Source organism: Macaca thibetana, chromosome 3 (genome assembly GCF_024542745.1).
Source record: "Macaca thibetana thibetana isolate TM-01 chromosome 3, ASM2454274v1, whole genome shotgun sequence".
Taxonomy (NCBI): Eukaryota; Metazoa; Chordata; class Mammalia; order Primates; family Cercopithecidae; genus Macaca; species Macaca thibetana.
In genome coordinates, this window is record NC_065580.1 from 9,751,944 (window position 1) to 9,773,111 (window position 21,168).

At 49.4% G+C, this 21,168-nt stretch overlaps 3 protein-coding genes across 3 annotated transcripts in view; 2 read left to right on the plus strand and 1 right to left on the minus strand.

Annotated features, from left to right (window-relative positions):
* ZNF425 (zinc finger protein 425) overlaps positions 1–21,168 on the plus strand; it is a 370,402-nt gene that overhangs the window by 256,661 nt on the left and 92,573 nt on the right. The window lies entirely within an intron of this gene.
* Positions 1–21,168, plus strand: part of PDIA4 (protein disulfide isomerase family A member 4) — a 415,254-nt gene that overhangs the window by 200,614 nt on the left and 193,472 nt on the right. The window lies entirely within an intron of this gene.
* ZNF282 (zinc finger protein 282) overlaps positions 1–21,168 on the minus strand; it is a 30,949-nt gene that overhangs the window by 3,653 nt on the left and 6,128 nt on the right. The window contains exons 3-7 of the mRNA XM_050785881.1: positions 15,911–16,037; positions 15,246–15,365; positions 12,128–12,247; positions 9,826–9,939; positions 8,488–8,601 (exon numbers count right to left, since the gene is read on the minus strand). Of these exons, the coding sequence (XP_050641838.1) occupies positions 8,488–8,601; positions 9,826–9,939; positions 12,128–12,247; positions 15,246–15,365; positions 15,911–16,037 (595 nt within the window). The remainder of the gene's footprint in view (positions 1–8,487; positions 8,602–9,825; positions 9,940–12,127; positions 12,248–15,245; positions 15,366–15,910; positions 16,038–21,168) is intronic.

Sequence of the window (21,168 nt, forward strand, 5' to 3'; positions counted from 1 at the left end):
CTCACTATGTTGCCCAGGCTGGTCTCCAACTCCTGGGATCAAGCAATCCTCCCACCTTGGCCTCCCAAAATGCTGGGATTACAGATGTGAGCCAGCACAGACACCGACAATGCTCACTTTTATCTCAGGACAATCTCTCAATGGGAAGGAAAGAATTTTATCCAAGGTGAAAACCATCTAGAGACCCACAGAATGGAATGCAGGGAGCTGGAAACATAAGCATCAGACGGGTTGGCAATCATGTTTCCACTAAGCATGTGGGGCATCTGATTTGGGCAGGTGTGGGCAGCTGGGACATGTGAGTCCCACCCTGGCACCTGACCCACCTGGACCTTGGCAGCACAGTGACAGGCCCTCCTTGCACCCATGGCAGTGGCCACCCAGCCTACCACCCCAGGAGATGCGGTTCTTACCCCCTTTCCTCCCAGTGCACAGTTCTTGTGCCTTGGGGGGCAGTGGGAGACAAAGCCCAGGCTCTGAGCATCAGAATGGTGACATCAGGCCCAGTCCTTCCCCCTCCCACCACCCCCCACCCTCCCCACCCGGTGGTTCTTATGCCTCACACTCCATCACCTCCCTGGTCTTCAGTTTGAATTCCTTTCTCCCTAGAGGAGCCCTGCTCCCCAATTTAGGGGAAGGCTGTGGAAGATCTCTGAAGAAAGGGATTGCCTCCCACCTCTTCTCAGCATTCTTTTCTCTTCTCCATGCTCATACCCCTCTGCCCAGGGCCCAACTGCTCCCCGGAGGCCGCTTCTCAGGCCATATCTGCCATGTTTCCATCCAGCCCTCCTGTATTCATTGGTGTTTGACTGAGATCTGTCCTTACATGATACTCTTAAATAGACTGGGCCCACCCTCCCTCTCTGTCTCAATCAAAATTGACCTGGCAGAGAACCATCTCTGCAGGACACTGGCCAGGTGCAGAGGCCAAAAGAATTCTCTTCACCTCAGTGCAGGATGCCTGGGAAGGGTCATCCCAGCTCCAGAGCATCCCAGGAGATCGCTGTGGCCTCTGTGGCCATGGCACTGAGGGTCTTTGCTTCTCTGTCTACCCAGTCCTGCTACTCTCACTCCTTCCCAGGTGTTATTCCTAGAGGACTTGCAAAGAAACCATATGCACATAAACTCCCAGGGGCTGTCTCCCAGGAAGCCAACCTAAGACAGTCCTACTCTGACCATTCTTCCAACCCAGTGTGAGCCTCAATCCACGTTCTCACCATCCCGCCATGCCCTCCACCTCCAGCCTTTTTCTGTCTTCCTGACCCAACTTGGCTCTCCAGGCCCAGCAGCCCAGGTACTTGCTAGGGCACCGTGACTGCCTTTGCTCCTCTATTGTGCTTGCCTGGAGAACTCCAGTCCTGTGACTGCACCCAGGCAGCTGAAAAACTGCACAAGCTGGTCAGGCACAGTGGCTCATGCCCGTAATCCTGACACATTGGGAGGCCAAGGCAGGAGGATTGCTTGAGCCCAGGAGTTTGAGAGACAGCCTAGGCAACCTAGGGAGACCCTATCTCTATAAAAAAAACATTTAAAAATTAGGCACTGTGACACACGCCTATGGTCCCAGCTACTCAGAAGACTGATGCGAGAAGATTATTTAAACCTGGGAGGTCGAGGCTGCGGTGAGCCGTGATCGCGCCACTGTACTCCAGCCTGGGTGACAGAGTGAAACCCTGTCTCAAAAAAAAAAAAAAAAAAACCCTTGAGGGGCCTCCACACAGCCCAGCATCCTGGCCCACATCTCTAGTGGGTTTTACTTTTCCACTCTGAAACGATTACATCATCCTTCCTCCTCTCCCCCACCCCACCCCCACTCCCCGCCCCATGCATGGCCATGAGGGCTTTTCCTTTCCAGTCACTGGCTGGTAAGTGATTCACATGAAAGCATGTGACCTAGTCATGGTCAGTGGGGTATGGGAAGTTTGCTGGGAGGCTTCTGGAAGGATTTCCTCACTCCTTAGAGTGTGCAGGAAAAGATGGGCTTTCCTGTGCACTCACGTCTGGATGTGACGCTTGGGACAGCGGCAGCTGCCATGCTACCAGCCTGGGGATGAAGCCACACTGAGGATGGTCAGGCAAGGAGTTGGAAAGAACCTAGGTCCTTGAAAACATGCTGAGTCTTTGAATCAACTAAGCCTGAACCTCACCTACCTTAGGACTTCTAGTTACGTAACAGAAGACATTTCTTTATTATTTAAGGCAGTTTGAATCAGGGTTCTAAAGTAGTTGGGAGCATCTGACCTGAGACAATGGTCTAGTTATCTCCCACCTTAAAAGAACCCCCTCCCTAGACCCGCATGGCCCCTGCCCTAGCTCCTCACATGTCATTTCCGTTCCTTTTTATAGCAAGACTCATCAAGAGTCACTGTGCTTGCCCTTACCACTTCTTCACCTCCCATTCTTTTAAATGATTCCAGTCAGGCACACACCCTTGCCATTCCACTGAAAAACTTTTTCGTTTTTGAGACCAAGTCTTGTTCTGTTGCCAAGGCTGGAGTGCAGTGACACAATCTCTGCTCACTGCAACCTCCGCCTCCCAGGTTCAAGCAATTCTCCTACCTCAGCCTCCCAGGTTCAAGCAATTCTCCTACCTCAGCCTCCCAAGTAGCTGGGATTACAGGTGCCCGCCACCATGCCTTGCTAATATTTGTATTTTTAGTAGAGACAGGGTCTCTCCATGTTGGCCAGGCTGGTCTCGAACTCCCGACCTCAAATGATCCACCTGCCTCGGCTTCCCAAAGTGCTGAAATTACAGGTGTGAGCCACCACACCCAAAAACTTTTGTCACAATCACCAATAATTTCCAAGCTGCCAAATCCACCAGCCTCTTCCCTGTCCTGCATATGCAGCCACTCATGGGCGTCTCACGTAGTTAACCCGCCCTGAGAGATTCTCTTCTCCCAGCCTCTGTAACACCTTGCTCCTCTGGTTTTCTGCCAGGCTCAGAGCTAAGATCTCTTTAATTCTTTGCTTACACTGTCCCTAGAACTCATACAGTCCTCAACAACCTAAGCCTAATAACTTGACTGGCTTTTGTCCCCGGTTCCTGGGAAGAAGCCTCTAAATCTTTGGGTTTCCTGAGTGACGGGGGTGTCTTTGTTATTCATGGTGGTCTCTTAGAGAGTTCAAGCTAAGGAGATGACAAAGGATGGGGCTGCCATGCCAAAAAGACCAAGCACGTGATTAAAGGGTTAGGGTTTGAGGCCCAACCTCCGGGGAGGGAAAGGGGCTGGAGACTGAGCTGAACCTCATGGCTAATGAGTCAATCAATCATGCCTATATAAAGAAGCTCCAACAGGAACTCGGAACGCCACAGTTCAGTGAACTTCCCTGGTTGGCAATGCTCTGCATATTTTCACACATTGACATGCTGGGAGGGTGACACATCCTGACTCCACAGGGAGGGAACAATGGAAACTTCATGCTTAGGACCATCCCAGACCTTGCCTTATGGGTCTCCTTTTGGCTAGTTCTGATTTGAAACCTTTTGCTGTAATAAAACTATAATGATATATATAGCACTTTCCTGAGTTCTATGAGCCAAGGGGGTGATGGGAAACCCAGAATTTATAGCCAGCTGGTCAGAAGTGAGGGTGGCCTAGAACCCCCAAATTTATGCCTGGTATGTGAAGAGAGAACAGTCTTGTGGAGGCCTGAGCCCTCAACCTGTGAGGTTTGGCCAACTCCAGGTCGCTGATGTTGGAAGTCACTGCAACCTGTAACTCCCAAATCAGTCTACCCCCAAGCTCTCTCTTAAACTTCAGACTCCTATATTCACCTACTTCATCTGCTACTTGAGTGTCACCTCAAATTTTAATAGGTCCAAACTAGAACTCTTGACTCCAAACTAGAACCAGCAACACAGGTTCTTTTCCAGGGCTTGGCACTTGAGCAAACAGCACTACCGTTCACTCACTTCTGTAGGACCCAGACGCAGGAGTCTTTCTTGATTCCGCAGCCCCCACACGCAACCCATGAGTGACACTCTCAAAGTGCATCTGAATCTGTCCTTTCTCTCTCTGTGCACTGCTGCTACCCCAGCTCTGACCACCTGCATCTCCCCACCTGGTCTGCATCAAATGCGTGAGCCTCAGACATGGCTCTGCACCCCACTCCAATCCATTCCTGAAACCTATAAAAATGTAAACCAGATCATGTCCGATTTCATACCCTTTATTAGTCTTTCTTTTTTTTTTTTTTTTTTTTTTTTGAGACAGGGTCTCGCTCTGTTGCCTAGGCTGGAGTGCAGTGGCATGATGATCTCTGCTCACTGAAACCTCCGTCTGCTGGGTTCAAGGGATTCTCATGCCCCAGCCTCCCGAGCAGCTGGGATTACAGGTGCCCGCCATGACACCTGGCCTAGTCTCCTTTCTTATAAGAATAAAATCCAAACTCTAACTTGGCCCATAGGTCATACATGCTCAGGTGCCTCAGTCTACGGCTCCATCCTCCTCCCCAAAGCCTCCATGGCCTCTGCCCTCACTTCCCTCTTCTTGGTCTTCTCTTTCCCCTGCAGCCCCATGGCCAGCTCCTTCCTGCTGCCAAGGGCACACTCAGTCAGGCACAGCTTCCCCTTGGAGGTCTTTCCTGACCACTCTGCCCTTGCTCTGCCTCATGTCTGCACTCCTTCCTGTTCTCCCTGCCATTGTTCTCAGAGCATTGCTGCACCCTGGCTTTACCTTGCCTGCTTGCTGGCCTGCTTATTCATCCTCTTTCCACAAAAGGTCTTTCTTCACTGCCAATTTTTTTTTCTTTTTTTTTTGAGACAGAGCCTCACTCTGCCACCCAGGCTGTAGTGCAGGGGTGCAATCTTGCTCACTGCAACCTCCGCCTCCCGGGTTCAAGCAATTCTTCTGCCTCAGCCTCCCAAGTAGCTGGGGTTACAGGCACCCACCACCACACCTGGCTAGTTTTTTTTTTTTGTATTTTTAGTAGAGATGGAGTTTCACTATGTTGGCCAGGCTGGTCTCTAACTCCTGACCTCAGGTGATCCACCTGCCTCGGCCTCCCAAAGTGCCGGATTACAGGCCTAAGCCACCACACCTGGCCCTTCACTGCCGATTCTAAGTGCTTACAATATTGTGTAACACATGGCAGGCACTAAGTAAATACCTGCTAAAAAAAATAGAAACTATGAAAGGTTGGAACCACTGTTTTAACCCAATGCAGTGAATAATGTGGGAATTTCAAGAGGGTGCTTTCATGTCATATTCTGTGGGTGTTGGCATCTGAGAGTGGTGGCCCGGCTTCCAGATCCTGACCACCTCTCACTCCAGAAGCACCTGTTAGCCACTGGACTCCAGAGTCCTAGCTACGCTTCCTGCTTCCGTGGAGGCACTGATGCACATTAACTTTGGGCAAACTGAATCTTCTTCTTGTCTTACACTAACTGGCTGAGAGCAGTCTCAGTACACATTCATTAATAAATAAATTCAGGAGTCCCTTTTACAAGAATGTAATATACAATTGGGTTGAGGTCTGTCTTTGAGTCAAATGGATACCAGTTCTTTCCCTCTTACATATCCCAGGGCTGGAGAAGGAAGTTGGCAGGGACAGGTATCCCGTGTCTGCACTGTGTTCTCTACCCCGACTCTTCTCCCCTCCATCCCCTTTCCAGAAGACTCTTCCACATAATAGCATGTCTACCATCTGGCTGTCCCTGGCAACCACAGTACTAGGTTGGTTTTAAACCTCAAAGAAACCACAGATGAGATGCCAGTGTCAAATTCCAACACTGATAAATAGGAAGCAGGCTCACTTTGGGAGAAAGAACAGAGGTTCTGGTAAGAGGCTGTCGTGACTAGGAAGGCAAGAGAACCATTTCCAGATACTCCTGTCTTCCAAATTCTGTGCATTTCCTCCCAAATGCTAGGGTTCGAAGGTCTCTCAAATATAAAATAACATAGGCTGGGCCTGGTGGCTCCTGCCTGTAATCCCAGAGCTTTGGGAGGCCCAGGTGGGAGGACTGCTTGAGGTCAGAAGTTCAGACCAGCGTGGGTAATATAGCAAGACCCTATCTCTACAAAACATTTTAAAAAATTAGTGAGGCACAGTGGTGCATGCCTGTAGTCCCAGCTATTTGGGAGGCTGAGGCAGGAGCATCACTTGAGCCCAGGAGATCGAGGCTGCAGTGAGCCATGATCACACCACTGCACTCCAGCCTGAGCAGCAGAGTGAGACCCTGTCTTTAAACAAACAAAAAAAAGGTAAAACAACATGAGGCAAATCATTCTATGATATCCAAACTTAAGTAGGAAAATGGTTGGGTCCTTTGCAAATCCTTGCAAATTCTCCATGGGCTTTCCTAGACTGCTTTCCCCACAGTGCAGGTCCCCAAGAACAGGCTCCTCAAGGCCCACATGCTCCTAGCCAACTGGGAAGAATCAGAATATAGCATTGAGGGATAAGGAAGGGTTTGGGCAGAATTTGCTGGCCCCAGGTCACATGCACTAGTTCCTATGCCTTCAGGGCCAGAGCTAGCAATGGTAGCCTACAGCTGTGGAGGAAGCGGTGGAGCTGGCTTTCTTCCGGTGCTCAGCACCAGTGTCCTGGCTTCCCCCATCTCATCCCACCAAGCCAGCCGTTATAAAGAGGATCGCTTTCAATTCTATTTGAAATAAGGACATACGTTGTTCCTATCTCGTTCCTGCCAATTCCTCCAGGCCCACACTGGCTCTTCTAGAACTAAGTTTGTCTTATAGAGAGTGTGATCTGCTCGCCTGAGTTTGAAATGGCTGTTCAGAACCAGAAACAACTCATGTCCTCCGCTCTTATGTGGAGTTTAAGCTCTTTCAAGATGTCAGCTGTGGGCACAGTGGCTCATGTCTGTAATCCCAGCACTTTGAGAGGCCAAGGCAGGAGGATCACCTGAGGTCAGGAGTTCGAGACCAGCCTGGCCAACATGGTGCAACCCCGTCTCTACTAAAAATACAAAAATTAGCCGGGCATAGTGGCGGGCGCCTATAATCCCAGCTACCGGGGAGGCTGAGGTGGAAGAATTGCTTGAACCTGGTAGGCGGAGGTTGCAGTGAGCCGAGATCGCATCACTGCGCTCCAGCCTGGGTGACAGAGCAAGAGACTATCTCAAAAAAAAAAAAAAAAAAAAAAAAAAAAAAAAAAAAAGATGTCAGGAATATGGACAGGGAACACACATTCAGCTATTCTGTTAACACTTCGACCAGCCAAAAGACACTAGGTCAGCCATGTTGAGGGCAAGAGGATGGTACTGGGTTTCAGCGAGGAATATTAGCCTGAGCTAAGAGTGTTCAATAATCCATAAACATACGCTTAGGGTCATAGCTCAATAAGCAGAGCTTCAGAAAGACCCAAGAGACTCAAGTCTGGTGAGACATTCGGTTCCATAACTGTTGGGGAAAACAATCCTCGCTTTCTCTTTGAGCTTCAGTGTGTTCATCAGTTACTCCGGGATGGTAGCTCAGGGATGCCTGGGGTACTTCGGCTACTGTTGTTTGGCTTTTTTGAGACAGGATCTCGCTCTCGCCCAGGCTGGAGTGCAGTGGTGCAAGCATGGCTCACTGTAGCCATGACCTCCTAGGCTCAAGTGATCCTCTCACCTCAGCCTCCAGAGTAGCTGGGACCACAGGCATAAGTCACCATGCCTGGCTAATTTATTACTTTTTTTGTAGACTCTGTGGGTCTCACTATGTTGCCCAGCCTAGTTTCAAACTCCTGAGCTCAAGAGATCCTTCTGCCTCAGCCTCCCAAAGTGCTGGGATCTTGGGTATGAGCCGCCATGAGCAGCCTGGCTAGTGTCTTCCAGCATGTGAACCACCTGCTGCTGTCGACTGCCTCAGGCACACTGGCTCAGCTCTCTCCCGGCCCCTCTCCCTTCCTCCCCTCCCTGCCATGAAGGGTTAAATTGTGCCCTCCCCCTCACCCTGCCAAGTATGTTGAAGTCCTAACCCCCAGGACTTCAGAATGCGACCTTATTTGGAAACAGGGTCATTGCAGACGTAGTTAGTTAAGATGAGGTCATACTAGAGTAGGGTGGCCCTGATCCAATATGACTGGTATCTTTATAAGATGGCATGTGAGGACAGACACAAGGGAACGCCATGTGACAAGAGAGGCTTGGAGCAACGCATCTACAAGCCACGGAGCGCCAGAGGTTGCCAGCACCCACCAGAAGCTGGGAAAGGCGAGGGAGGAATTCCCTACAGACTTCAGAGGGAGCAAGGCCCAGCCCACCCTTGATTTTGGACTTTCAACCTGTGGAACTGTGAGAGAATAAATTTCTATTGCTTAAGCTGCCCAGCCTGTGGTACCCTGTTATGACAGCCCCGGGGAACTAATACAATATCACACTCCACAAAGAATGGGGGCGCTTTGGTGCAGAACTTTGAAAGGCTGCCATCAACAGAACATCGCCCTACGAGGGGTGAGCTGAGAAGAGCAGCAGCCTTCCTCCAGGCCTCAGCTGTACAGCTCCAGAGGAGAAACCCCGGGGCCCAGGTAGGCACTACTCACTAGGGCCAGAGTCTAATCCAAGCTCGCCGTCCATTGAGTCACGTGGTCCCCATGGGTATGGCTGCTCCTCCTGCTTGATCCATGACAAAATGTCATGTGCTGAGATGAGAGACTCTGTTGTCATGGAAAGAAGGCAGTCTTAGATTTTGTTCATTTCCACTCGGCCTCCCATCAAAGATTTGAAAACCATCCCACGCGGCGGCTGCAGCCTGCAGGGCACGTTTTGGTATCGGTGTTGCATTTCCAGGCCATCCTCCTTACCCTCGTAAGCCCCTTCCTAAAGGGACTCTCTCTGCTCACTGCATTTCAAGTTGGCCAGAAAGAGGCTTAGCCCAAGGTCTGTGCAGAGGCAGGGCCAGGATTAAAACCCAGACCTCCCAGCTCTACCGCTTAGCCCCAGAGGAACTCATGGGGCCAGGACAGGCCAGAAGAAAGCCCCAGATAATGGCCCACAGGGCCATAGCTAACGGGTATGACTTAGAAACCAGCGATGGCAGAGGGTGCAACCAGAGGTCACTGATAAGAACCACAGTGAAGCAGGAAGGCCCCGCTTTCCCTCTGCCCTGGGTCCCCTCAATTTCTGTTGTGAAGGTGACAAAGCACAAGGAATCCTAGATTCAACTTCTCATCCTCTCTCCCTGGGATGGTGGGTAGGATGAGACTTGTGTCCTAACTACCAGGCGATGACACTGGACTTAGCTCTGCAAACACACGGACACACACATAGGTCATGGGCAGGTGGGGCTTCCATTGTTCTTTTATGCCTCCCTGAATGCCTAGACCCTCCCTACAAGTTTCTTGGGAAACTTCTAACTAGTATTCACTCAAGAGAAATTCCAGAAAATGTAAACAATTTTCTGACACAGAACTATATGCAGCTTTTAGATGCTTTTTGGTTGTTTTTATCGTTCAAAAATCAGTGCTGAATAGCTGGACGCGGTGGCTCATGCCCGTAATCCCAGCACTTTGGGAGGCTGAGGCGGGCAGATCATTTGAGGCCAGGAGTTCAAGACCAGCCTGACCAACATGGTGAAACCCCATCTCTACTAAAAATACAAAAAATGAGCCGGGTGTGGTGGCACATGCCTGTAATCTCAGCTACTCAGGAGGCTGAGGCAGGAGAATTGCTTAAACCCGGGAAACAGAGGTTGCGGTGAGCTGAGATCACACCACTGCACTCCAGCCTGAACGACAGAGCAAGACTCTATCTCAAAAAACAAAACATCAGTGCTGAAGTAATTTTAGTATCGGTTGCATAGACACAATAAATTATTAATTTAATGATTCCTTTGGAAAAGCGCTGGTTGCCCTCAATATTCATTCTGGCCCTGTTCTCACCTGAATTGGGATCCGTGGGAATATCTCTGTCTGCCAAATCCTGCTGATCCCACACGCACTGATGCTCCTCCTGTTTAATCCGGGACAAGAGGTCCTGGGCAGAAATTGGGGAGTCTACTCTCGGGAACAAGAGCGGCAAAGGTGTTAGAAGATGAGAAATTGCCTGCAAGTTTGTGTTTTGAGTAAATCTCTGATTTCATGCAATTATCTATTTCCCCTAAACATCAGGTACAATTACATAAGTCTCATTAACTAAAGGTTGAAGTCAACTTGGCCCCAATTAACGGAGCTTTTGCTGCAAATAAGAGGATGCTGTAGGGGAGTGACACTACAGTCTCTAAGAAAGAGTCTTTCTGTGCTGCAGGAACTTAAATCTCCTTAGAATAAGGTTCCTATTGCTGGGCGCGGTGGCTCACGCCTTTAGTCCCAGCACTTTGGGAGGCCGAGGCAGGCGGATCACAGGGTCAGGAGATCAAGACCATCCTGGCTAACACGGTGAAACCCCGTCTCTACTAAAAATACAAAAAATTAGCCGGGCGTGGTGGTAGGCACCTGTAGTCTCAGCTACTCGGGAGGCTGAGGCAGGAGAATGGCGTGAACCCGGGAGGCGGAGCTTGCAGTGAGCTGAGATCGCGCCACTGCTCTCCAGCCTGGGCAACAGAGCAAGACTCTGTCTCTACAACAACAACAAAAAAAAATTTAAAAAATTTTAAAAACAGAATACGGTTCCTATTCTGGTGCTGAGACCACCATGGAAAGAGGTATTTCCTCTGGAAAGATGACAACTTCCAGAAAGCCTTTTTTTTTTAAATTATATATTGACAAATTATAGTTGATATATTTATAGGCTATAAAGTAATGTTACGAGAAGCCTTTAAAGCTGTTGAGGCCGGGCGCGGTGGCTCAAGCCTGTAATATCAGGAGATCGAACCATCCTGGCTAACACGGTGATGTCTACGAGTAGTCCCAGCCTTTGAAAGCTGGCGTAAACCCGGGAGGCGGAGCTTGCAGTGAGCTGAGATCCGGCCACTGTGGGCTACAGAGCGAGACTCCGTCTCAAAAAAAAAAAAAAAAAAAAAAAAAAAAAGCTGTTGAATGGGATTTTTCTAAGATGTAAGAAAAAGACCCTATATTTTCTTTCTTCTACAGAGTCTCAAACCTAATTTACACTTATTGCCTTCTTATCTCTTAAAGATCTCCTTAAAGATCCTAATACTGTGATGCTTTCAAGGGTCATGCCTGATGACAAGTGAACAGGCTTTCCTCTACCCAGACACTGTGAGCACTTACCTATGGGTGTGAGGCTCTGACTAAGGGGGGGATGAGGTTTGTGGAGCTCTAACCTGTGAATAAGTAAAGGGCTACAGTATGTTAATATGTCTCATGATTGTTGATTTTATGTGTCAACTTGGCTTGGTCATGGTACCCAGAGATTTGGTCAAACATTATTTAGCTGTTTCTATGAAGGTATTTCTTTAGATGAGATTTGAACATGTAAGTCAGCAGACTTGAGTCAAGCAGATTGCCCTCTATGATGTGGGCGGGCCTCATCAACCAGCTGAAGGCCTAAGGAAAACACAGACCTCCCCCAGGGAAGAGGCAATTCTGCCTGCAGCCTCGAGCAGCCACATCAGCGCTTCCTTGGGTCTCTAACCTGCTGGCCTGCCCTGTAAATTTTGGACTTGCCAGCCTCCACAATCACAAGCCAATTCCTTAAAATAAAATAAATCTCTCTTTTCCACACACACCCTTACGGGTCCTGTTTCTCTGGAGAACTCTGATTGATACATACATCTGCTCTAACAGAGTTCTCACCTACAACAGAGTCCAGCTGCAATGCCAGCTAAAAGGAGGTCCCTCACAGGACCGCAGGTATGTGGGTGCCTGGCACAGAGGCAGCAGCCCATAAACACTTGTTTAAAACAATGAAAGGCCTTCCTGGTCAGGGAACAACAGGTCTTCCTGACCTGCCTGTTCCCCCACCCATGAAGCCTTACACTTAGTACTTCTGCCAGGATATTGTTTCTAAAGGGGAAGATGGAATCGTTAAAAACAGATAATATGAGGAAGAGAGGAAACAGAACACGCTGAGCCCAGGTGTACCAGCAAATTGTCAATGCTGTTTGCCACGTCTGTGTCCCCTGGAGGAATCCTGGCTCAGCCCAGCCCTGGATGCACAGCCCTTCCATTTCAAGCTCAGCCCTCTGGCCTGGCACACGCGACAGCTAACTCTGGGGGCTGGGAGACCATGCTGACCCTGTCCCCTCCCCTCTCTGGTGTGGATGGCTACTTGGTCACTCACCAGTAATGGATTCTGTGGGGATGGCTCTTTCCTCCAGGCCCCGCTGACCCCGGACACATAGGGCGTCCTCACGCTTCACCTGGGAAGACGCATCCTGCGCAGGCACCAGGGGCTCTGCTCCTGGGGACAGAGAATGACATTGCTTTGTGTCTTTTTTTCCACAGGTGCCAGGAGCTCTGCTCCTGGGAAGAGAGAATGACATTGCTTTGTGTCTTTTTTTCTGCGTGCTGGTCACCAGGACATTCTGGGCTCAGAAGCATGGCTGACAGCACTTGCCAGGGGAGAAGACAGGGGTCTTGGGTTCCTGTCGGAGCCATGGGGGACCCTGAGGAGCAGAAGGTCTCAGGAGCAGAGAGGGAGTCAACATTCAAGAAAAAGGGCTAGGCAAGCAGCAAAATGAGGGGTGATGAGGCTGACGAGAGAATTCAGAAATACCCTAGAGCTACGTAACTGGCTGGGTCCTAATCAGGACTGGGCCACAAGTTGGACCTTTCTGTGGGAGTCATTAGTCCTTGTTTGTCACCCCAATCAGAAAGAGCTGGCCAGGCTGAGGCCAGATGCACACACACGTGTATATATATGATTTGTAAGAAGCCAGGCTGGGCAAAAAGGCACAACTAAGCTCTATTGTTGGACAGATAGTGCACAACCTCCTTATACAGTCAGTCTCACCGTCATCAACAGGTTCTTGGAAACAGTGAGTTCAAGTGAAATGACACAGCAGATCCTCGAATAACGTCACTTCCTCCCATGGTGTTTAGTTATAACATTGATGAGAAAGAAAAATTGGTTGTGTTATATGTCATTTTAAAGCCACAGTTTCTGAGACCCTATCAGTGACATTAAGTGAGGACTCGCTGTGCATAAAAGACAATGACACAGCCTCTACATAGAAGCCCAGCATGAAACAAACAGGGCCTTTTCTTCTGATGGCGCCCCCTGTGCAAGAGGAGGCTCAGGCACCAGGAAAGAGAGAAGACAAAGAATCTGAAGACTGGGATCCTGGCTTCAACTCTGCACCAACTCAGCAGATGAGTCATTTAGCTTCTCTGGGTTCCGGTCTACCTTTTTCATCTACAAAAGGGACACAGTGATCCCTGTTCTATCTCATGCTCAGTGGTGGTTTGATAACCAACTGAAACTGTTGAGATTACAGTGCTTCAAATGTAAAAAGCTACCTCATAAGACTAGGTGCTGTTACTACCACTGCTGACCTCAAACTTCTGCAGTGCTTGATGAAGACAGGGAAGGAGTCATTTAGAGGAAATGTCCAGGACAGGCAAATCCATAGACATGGACAGTCGATTAGTGGTTCCCAGGGGCTGGGGGTAAAAGGGAGAAGGGAGGGACTGCTAGTGGGTGTGAGGTTCCAGTGATTCTCCTGCCTCAGCCTCCCAAGTAGCTGGAATTACAGGTGCATGCCACTGCACTCGGCTAATTTTTTGTATTTTTTAGTAGGGACGGGGTTTCTCTTTGTTGGCCAGGATGGTCTTGAACTCCTGACCTCAGCTAATCCGCCCGCCTCGGCCTCCCAAAGTGCTAGGATTACAGGCGTGAGCCACTGTGCCCTGCCAGGTGCAGGGTTTCTTATGGTAGAAATGTTCTGGAATTCGATAATGATTTTGGTTGCATGACTTTGTGAGCCACTGAATTGCAGTCTTTAAAACAGTAAATTTTATGGTCTGTAAATCACATCTCAATAAAAAGGAAAGATTGGGAATGGGAGGAGGGGAGAGAGTGGCCTTGAGAGCTGCCTTCTAAGGTGAGTTTCAGGAAAACGTTCTCCACTTAAAAACAAAGGAGGACACAGCCGGGCGCGGTGGCTCACGCCTGTAATCCTAGCATTTTGGGAGGCTGAGGCGGGTGGATCATTTGAGGTCAGGAGTTCAAGACCAGCCTGGCCAACATGGCGAAACCCCGTCTCTACTAAAAATACAAAAATTAGCTGGGCATGGTGGCGTATGCCTGTAGTCCCAGCTACTCAGGAGGCTGAGGTTGCAGTGAGCTGAGATTGCACCACTGCATTCTAGCCTGACCCACAGAGTGAGACTCCGTCTCAAAGAAACAAAAAACAAAAAACAAAAAAACAAGAGAGGACAGAGGGCCCAGACTGGCAAAAGTTCCTCCAATGAAGTAGAGAACACAGTTTGAGCACCAGATTTCACCTAGTCCAACAATGCTCAGAAAAGCTGGCCCTGGCCCGGCGCGGTGGCTCAAGCCTGTAGTCCCAGCACTTTGGGAGGCCGAGACGGGCGGATCACGAGGTCAGGAGATCGAGACCATCCTGGCTAACACGGTGAAACCCCGTCTCTACTAAAAAAATACAAAAAACTAGCCGGGAGCGGTGGCAGGCGCCTGTAGTCCCAACTGCTCGGGAGGCTGAGGCAGGAGAATGGCGTAAACCCGGGAGGCGGAGCTTGCAGTGAGCTGAGATCCGGCCAGTGCACTCCAGCCTGGGCGGTAGAGCGAGACTCCGTCTCAAAAAAAAAAAAAAAAAAGCTGGCCCTGGGGAAGGATTTCCAAGGCAGAGGCAGGCCTAGAACCCTAGGCCTTCCACCCCAGCAAGAGCTCATCAAGTGTGATGTGTTCAACAGGCCCAATTTCCTCAGGCTTAAGATTCCTTCTTGAGTGAGTCAAGCGCCTTGCAGGGCAAGCCTGCAGGTAAGCCGCGTGTGTTGGCTGAAGAATGAGGTGATGACGCTGCACATTAGGCTGAGCAATAAGTGACGGGACGGGCTGGGGCGAAACCCCGCATGTGCCGCAGACTCCTCTTTCTCTCCTCTGTCAGCGTCTCTGAGCCCAGGCCTGGGGCCTCTCTCTGTAGTTCCACGTCAGGCCCGGGCAGTAGCGTAAGCCTAAGCCCTTCCTCATCTCTCCACCAAGCTTACCTGTGAGTCCAGAGCTATGCGGCTTTAACAAACCAAACGGCAAATATCCAGGGTGCTATTCTGAGTCCTGAGATCTCTTCCTGTATGTGATCGCCAAATTTCAACTGTGGCCGAATTGGCCCCTGAGAGCCACCCAAGAGCCTCGCCCCATAGTGCATACACAGTGGTGCAGGCTGCCGGCTGTCCTCTCTTGCCCTTCCCTGGACCCTGCACTCTTCTGCTGCCATCACCTGCATCAGGATCCATTGAGATTTCTCTCTCTTCAGGGTGGCGCTGCTCCCACACACAAGGCTCTTCCCTGGGCTCAGGCTGGGTCGGAGCATCTGGCTTCGGGACTGGGCCCTCGGCGTCTGGAAGTGAGGAGGAGGGAGGGAGTGAGTGAGTGAGTGAAGTTGACTAACGCATCCAGCAAGGGGACACGAGAACTCTCCACTACCCGATCTCCCCCTCTCCACCTGGGTGTCCCTCTTTGGCAGCAGTTATGCGAGTTAGGCAGGTAATCTCTTATGAAGAACCTTGAAAACGAGTCGACAGATTCCCAAATTTCTACTGCAGGAAGAGCTGGCCTCTGAAAGCCAACATGAGACCAGCTATGGCTCACCCCGGACTGCTGGGATGTGGGGCGTGGTGAGGTGTGAATGGCGCTGTTTTACTGTAATCCAACGTGGTGGTGTTGTAACGTTGAGTTCTATAGTAATGGGCCCTGTTACTGGGTTTTACATTTTTATCCTATTATAAACTGTTCTATTTTACTAGCATTATAAGCAAATGGTTTCCTGAGTTTCCATTACATAAAAACGAAACAACCTGCCTAGGAGGTGCTAACGTGGACGAATAAGCATTTCACAACCCTCTGCAGAGATGGCTCACCAAAGAGGAGAGAAGGCGTCCTTACCCAGGGACATGAGGGTTTTGTAGTTCTCCTTCACAAGGTTGTTATAAAGCTCCTTCTGCCATTCATCCAAGTTCTTCCACTCGTCCTCGGAGAAGTACACAGCAATGTCGACAAAAGTCACTGGAACCTGAGCCAACAAGCGGTTAATCTAGCACCTCCTGCCTGCTCCTCCCCACCACCTCCCCATTCCTGCGGGCCACAGGACCCACTCCCCACCAAAGCCTGGCCTTTGCTCTCCGTGGTTCCCCAGTCCCCAACGTCCATCTCAGTGGAGTCAGTCCTCTCTGTCCCGGACCTTCTCATGCTTTCAATAACACAGATGGTCAACCCTGCCTTTTTAGAAATAGCATTTAGCTACATCTACTGTTATTTCACTTTTAGGTCAACTGGATACCTGAGGGTAAAGAGCAGTCAATATGCTTCTTTTGGTATTCAGGGTGACAGAGGGGTGGCAGGTTCTCAGAGTGGGTATCCGTGAGCCAAGTAGAGTAAAACCTGGTTACCAAACCTGTATTTCAGGTCAGGTCACCTCTGTGTACACAGTTACCTCTTTGTCAGCAAAGCATGTAAAATCTGAGGCCTGTGCTAAGGTTCAGAACCTTGGTCCACTTCGTTCACTACTCTATCTTGATCATCCAGGAGCATACAGTAGGGAATCAATAAATACTTGAGTGTGCTGCACAGTGAGTGCCAATACCAGGAAGCTCCACTGCAGCCCGAGTCATCGCGTGGTGTCAGTCACTTGTCAGACTGATGACAAGTATGTTCGGATCTGTTACAGAAAGCTGATTTCAGTTTGCAGTCACTCACTTCGGCCACTCACCAGCACGACCTCAGCTTGGACCGATTGTCCAAAATCGTTTCACTCCCATGACTTTGATAACTGAACTTCCTTCTCTGGACACACAGCCTTCCCTGTTACCACTTTCACATTCCGACTGAACCAGCCTTTCAGTCTGAAATCTAACCCCTCGATCCTCCCCCATCCCGTGATTACAGTCCATTCGTCTACATATCTCATTTACAGGGCCAAAACTGGCCTGTATGGCACCTTGGGGTGAGTTACAAAAAGACACCAAAGTCAAGAGCACAGCTACCGCTACTCAGCGTGGTGAGTGGGCAGCACCTTTATGTAAGTTAGAAATGTCAGCCCTTTTACCAGGTGCTTGTAACTCTGAGAATGCCACGTGTAGGTGTGATGTCTACACCTCAGTGCCATGCTCCATCCCTATGGACTGACAACTCACTGTCCATCTTTACAATCAGAACTAGAACCTTTAACTCCTGGACCTTCCACCAGATGCAGGAAAAGCCCCAACCTGGGAAAATTAATACAGATCCCTTTCTTCATTTTATATTTATTTATTTATTGAGAAGGAGTCTTACTGTCGCCCAGACTGGAGTGCAACGACATGGTATCAGTTCACTGCAACCTCTGCTTCCCGAGCTCAAGTGATTCTCCTGTCTCAGCCTCCCGAGTAGCTGGGATTATAGGCGCTTGCCACCACGCCCAGCTAATTTTTGTATTTTTAATAGAGACGGGGTTTCACCATACTGGCCAGGCTGGTCTCGAACTCCTGAGCTTGTGATCTGCCTGCCTCAGCCTTTCAAAATGCTGGGATTACAAGCATGAGCCACTGTACCGGCTTCTTCGTTTTATTTTTTTATTTTTACTTACTTATTTATTTATTTATTTATTTATTTTTTGAGACGGAGTCTCGCTCCGTCTCCAGGCTGGAGTGCAGTGGCACGATCTCAGCTCACTGCAAACTCCACCTCCCAGTTTCAAGCGATTCCCCTGCCTCAGCCTCCCCAGTAGCTGAGATTACAGGCACGTACCACCACACCGGGCTAATTTTTTTTTTTTTTTTTTTGTATTTTAGTAGAGACGGGGTTTCACCATGTTAGCCAGGATGGTCTCGATCTCCTGACCTCATAATCTGCCTGCCTTGGCCTCCCGAAGTGTTGGGATTACAGGTGTGAGCCACCGCACCCAGTCCCCTTTCTTCATTTTAATTCTCTGTTACTAGAACTCCACAGAAGACATCCACCACCAATTCATACTGCTGTCCCATGGTTGCTTCAGAAGCTTCTTGTTTGTCTCTTGCTGACACCTTGCTATGTTCCCCGGGAGGCTTGTTTCAAACATTTCATTCTCCCAGACCTTTAAGTGACCTCCCACATCTCTCTGTCTTTGATCTCAGGTAGGCGCCGGCAGGCTCCTTCCTTGCCCCTCTCCTTGCCAATCCAAGGCCACCAGCATGTGCCCTTCACCTCTTCCTCCACCTCCTGCCTGTGAAGCTTAATCCAAATAATCCTTCTCATCGACATCATCAGTTTCTCCCTCTCCACTGGCTCCGTCCCTTCAGGGTCGTTCCAACCTCAGAAAAAACTTCCCGCAAAATGCTGCTCGCTCAGGTCACTCTGCCCTCTCTGTTCACTGGGAACTTCCCAAGAGACACATTCTGTTTTTCCCTCTTTACCATCTACGCATTCTTCACCCCCTTAGACTCTGTCTGCCTCTGTACCCTCCCTTCTCTGAAACCACACTCTGGAAGATCATCAGCGACCTTCTGTTGAAATTCTCAACATTTTTGACCTCTTTGAAAGGTCAGATCATCTTTCTAGAATTTTATCCTGCTTGGTTCCTGTAACTATGTTGCCTCCCGTCCATCTGGCACATGTCTTCTTTACTTTTTCCTTCCTCCCCCAAGACCACGTGCCTCCCCCAAACAGCTAAGTGAGTGAGCCACGCTGGAATCAGGCCCTTCAGCCCCAGTCAAACCTTCAGATAACTGCTGCCCCATTCAACAGCTTGACCGTAACCTCATGGGACTCTGAGCCAGAACCACTCACCTACGCTGCTCCCCAGTTCCTGACCCACAGAAATGGTGAGATAATAAATAATTATTTTTTTAGGCTGCGCTGCTATGTTTTGGAATAATCTGTTATACAGCAACAGGTAACTAACACAACAATCTATACACAGTGTCGTCCCACAAATAAAGTTAATTAATCCTCACAACTCCATGAAGTAAGCATATTATCATCTTCATTTTATTGACAATAACCCTGAAACTCAGAGAAACCAGCTGGGAATTTACTGAATTGTTTATATTTCTTCAAAAGAGGAATTGAGGAGGCTCAGAAACAACAAAAAACACTTTTGACCAATGACAGGAAAATCAGTAAAAGCAGGCCTCATGGAGTGGCTCAAGCCTATAATCCCAACATTTTGGGAAGCCGAGGCAGGAGGACAGCTTGAGCCCAGAAGTTCAAGACCAGCCTCAGCAACATAGCAAGACCCTGTCACTACAAAGAATAAAAGTAAATAAAAAACGTAACTGGGTGTGGTGGCATGTGCCTGTAGTCCTAATTAATTGAGAGACTGAGGTGGAAGGATTGCTTGAGCCCAGGAGTTCAAAGTTACATGAACTGTGATTGTATAACTGTACTCCAGCCTGGATGACAATGTGAGACCGTTCCAGAAAAATAAAAAGCAAAACCAGTATGTGGCGAAGTCAGGATTTAAACGCAAGTCCTTTGATTCCAGACCCCAAAACCATTTCATTATTCTGTAAGAGCCCTTGTCAAGTCAAGTCTACTCTAATGCCGAATCCAACGCACAGAACACATCACAGTGCCACACAAGGCTATGCGCTGAGACACACAGTACAGACAAAAGAAAAGGGCAGTGTGTACGTAGATGCTGATTGTGCTAGACAAGCGACGTATGCAAAACCATACTGAAAACCAGCCTCTGTGGCTGCAGTGCCAGGAAATGTTTTGCAGAGGAACCAGAGCCACTATTACAACTCAGGTCTGTGAAGCCTCAATGAGTAACGTCAGACAACTTCTCTGGCAAAGTCACTGGGTTGGTTGCCTCAGCAGACACGGAGACATACAAGACCCGGTCCCTGCCAGGAAGCTGTGAGCTCTCCAGCTGGAGAGAGGCACTCCACAAACATTTTTTGCATACCAGCCTAAGCCAGGTACCATTCCAGGCACAGGGATACAGCAGGCAACCAAGCAGAATTTACACTCTGGTTGGGGAAAACCAACCAAGAAGACAAAAAAAGGAACATTATGCTGAAGAATAATATCTTAAGGCCAGGTGCAGTGGTTCACGCCTGTAATCCCAGCACTTTGGGAGGCTGAGGAGGATGGATCACTTGAGGTCAGGGGTTCGAGACCAGCCTGGACAACATGGTGAAACCCTGTCTCTACTAAAAAATACAAAAATTAGCCAGGTCTGGTGGCACGTGCCTGTAATCCCAGCTACTTGGGAGACTGAGGCAGGAGAATCGCTTGAACCCGGGAGGCAGAAGTTGCAGTGAGCCAAGACTGCGCCACTGCACTCTAGCCTGGGCGACAGAGCAAGACTCTGTCTCAAAAAAAAAAGAAGAAGAAGAAGAATAACTTAAATATTTAAGATGTCAATGGCAAAAGGGCTTTGGAGAAAATTCGAGTAAGGGCAGAGAGAAGAGCGTGCTGAGGGGACGTAGTTCTTTTATATAGGATGGTTGTGGAAGGGCCCGCTGATGAAGTGGCACCTGAGCAGACCCTGATGGAAGAGGAGGTGAGGACAGCCATGCAGATATTCAGGGCAGGAGCTTCTCAGCAGAGTCCCTGAGCTGGGGGTGCGCGTGGTGTGCTGGCAGAACAGCACAGATGGGAGCGGGCAGGAGGGAGTGGATGGAAAGGTCAGAGAGGCAGGGAGAACGTGGGCCATAAACAGACATGCGCTTTTATTCTAATCAGATGGGAAGCCATTTGGGAGGTGATTTTTGTTTTTTTTGAGACAGATTCTTACTTTGTCACCCAGGCTGGAGTGCAGTGGTAAGATCTCAGCTCATGGCAGCCTCTGCCTCCCAGGTTCAAGCAATTCTTCTGCCTCAGCCTCTTGAGTAGCTGGAATGACAGGCGCCTGCCACCACGCCCAGCAAATTTTTGTATTTTTTAGTAGAGGTGGGGTTTCATCATGTTGGCTGGGCTGGTCTTGAACTCCTGACCTCACATGAGCCACCTGCCTCGGCCTTCCAAAGTGCTGGGATTACGGGCGTGAGCCAAAACCGTGCACGGCCATTTGGGAGGTTTAAGCAGAAGTGTGAGGTGACTGCTTCACATTTTCAAAGGATCGCTCTGGCTGCTGTGTTAAGATAGACTGTATGGGTTGGGGGGACAAGGATGAAGACAATGAGACCCACCAGGAGGCCATGGCAAAAATCAGATGAAAGACCATGGGGCCTGGGACCAGA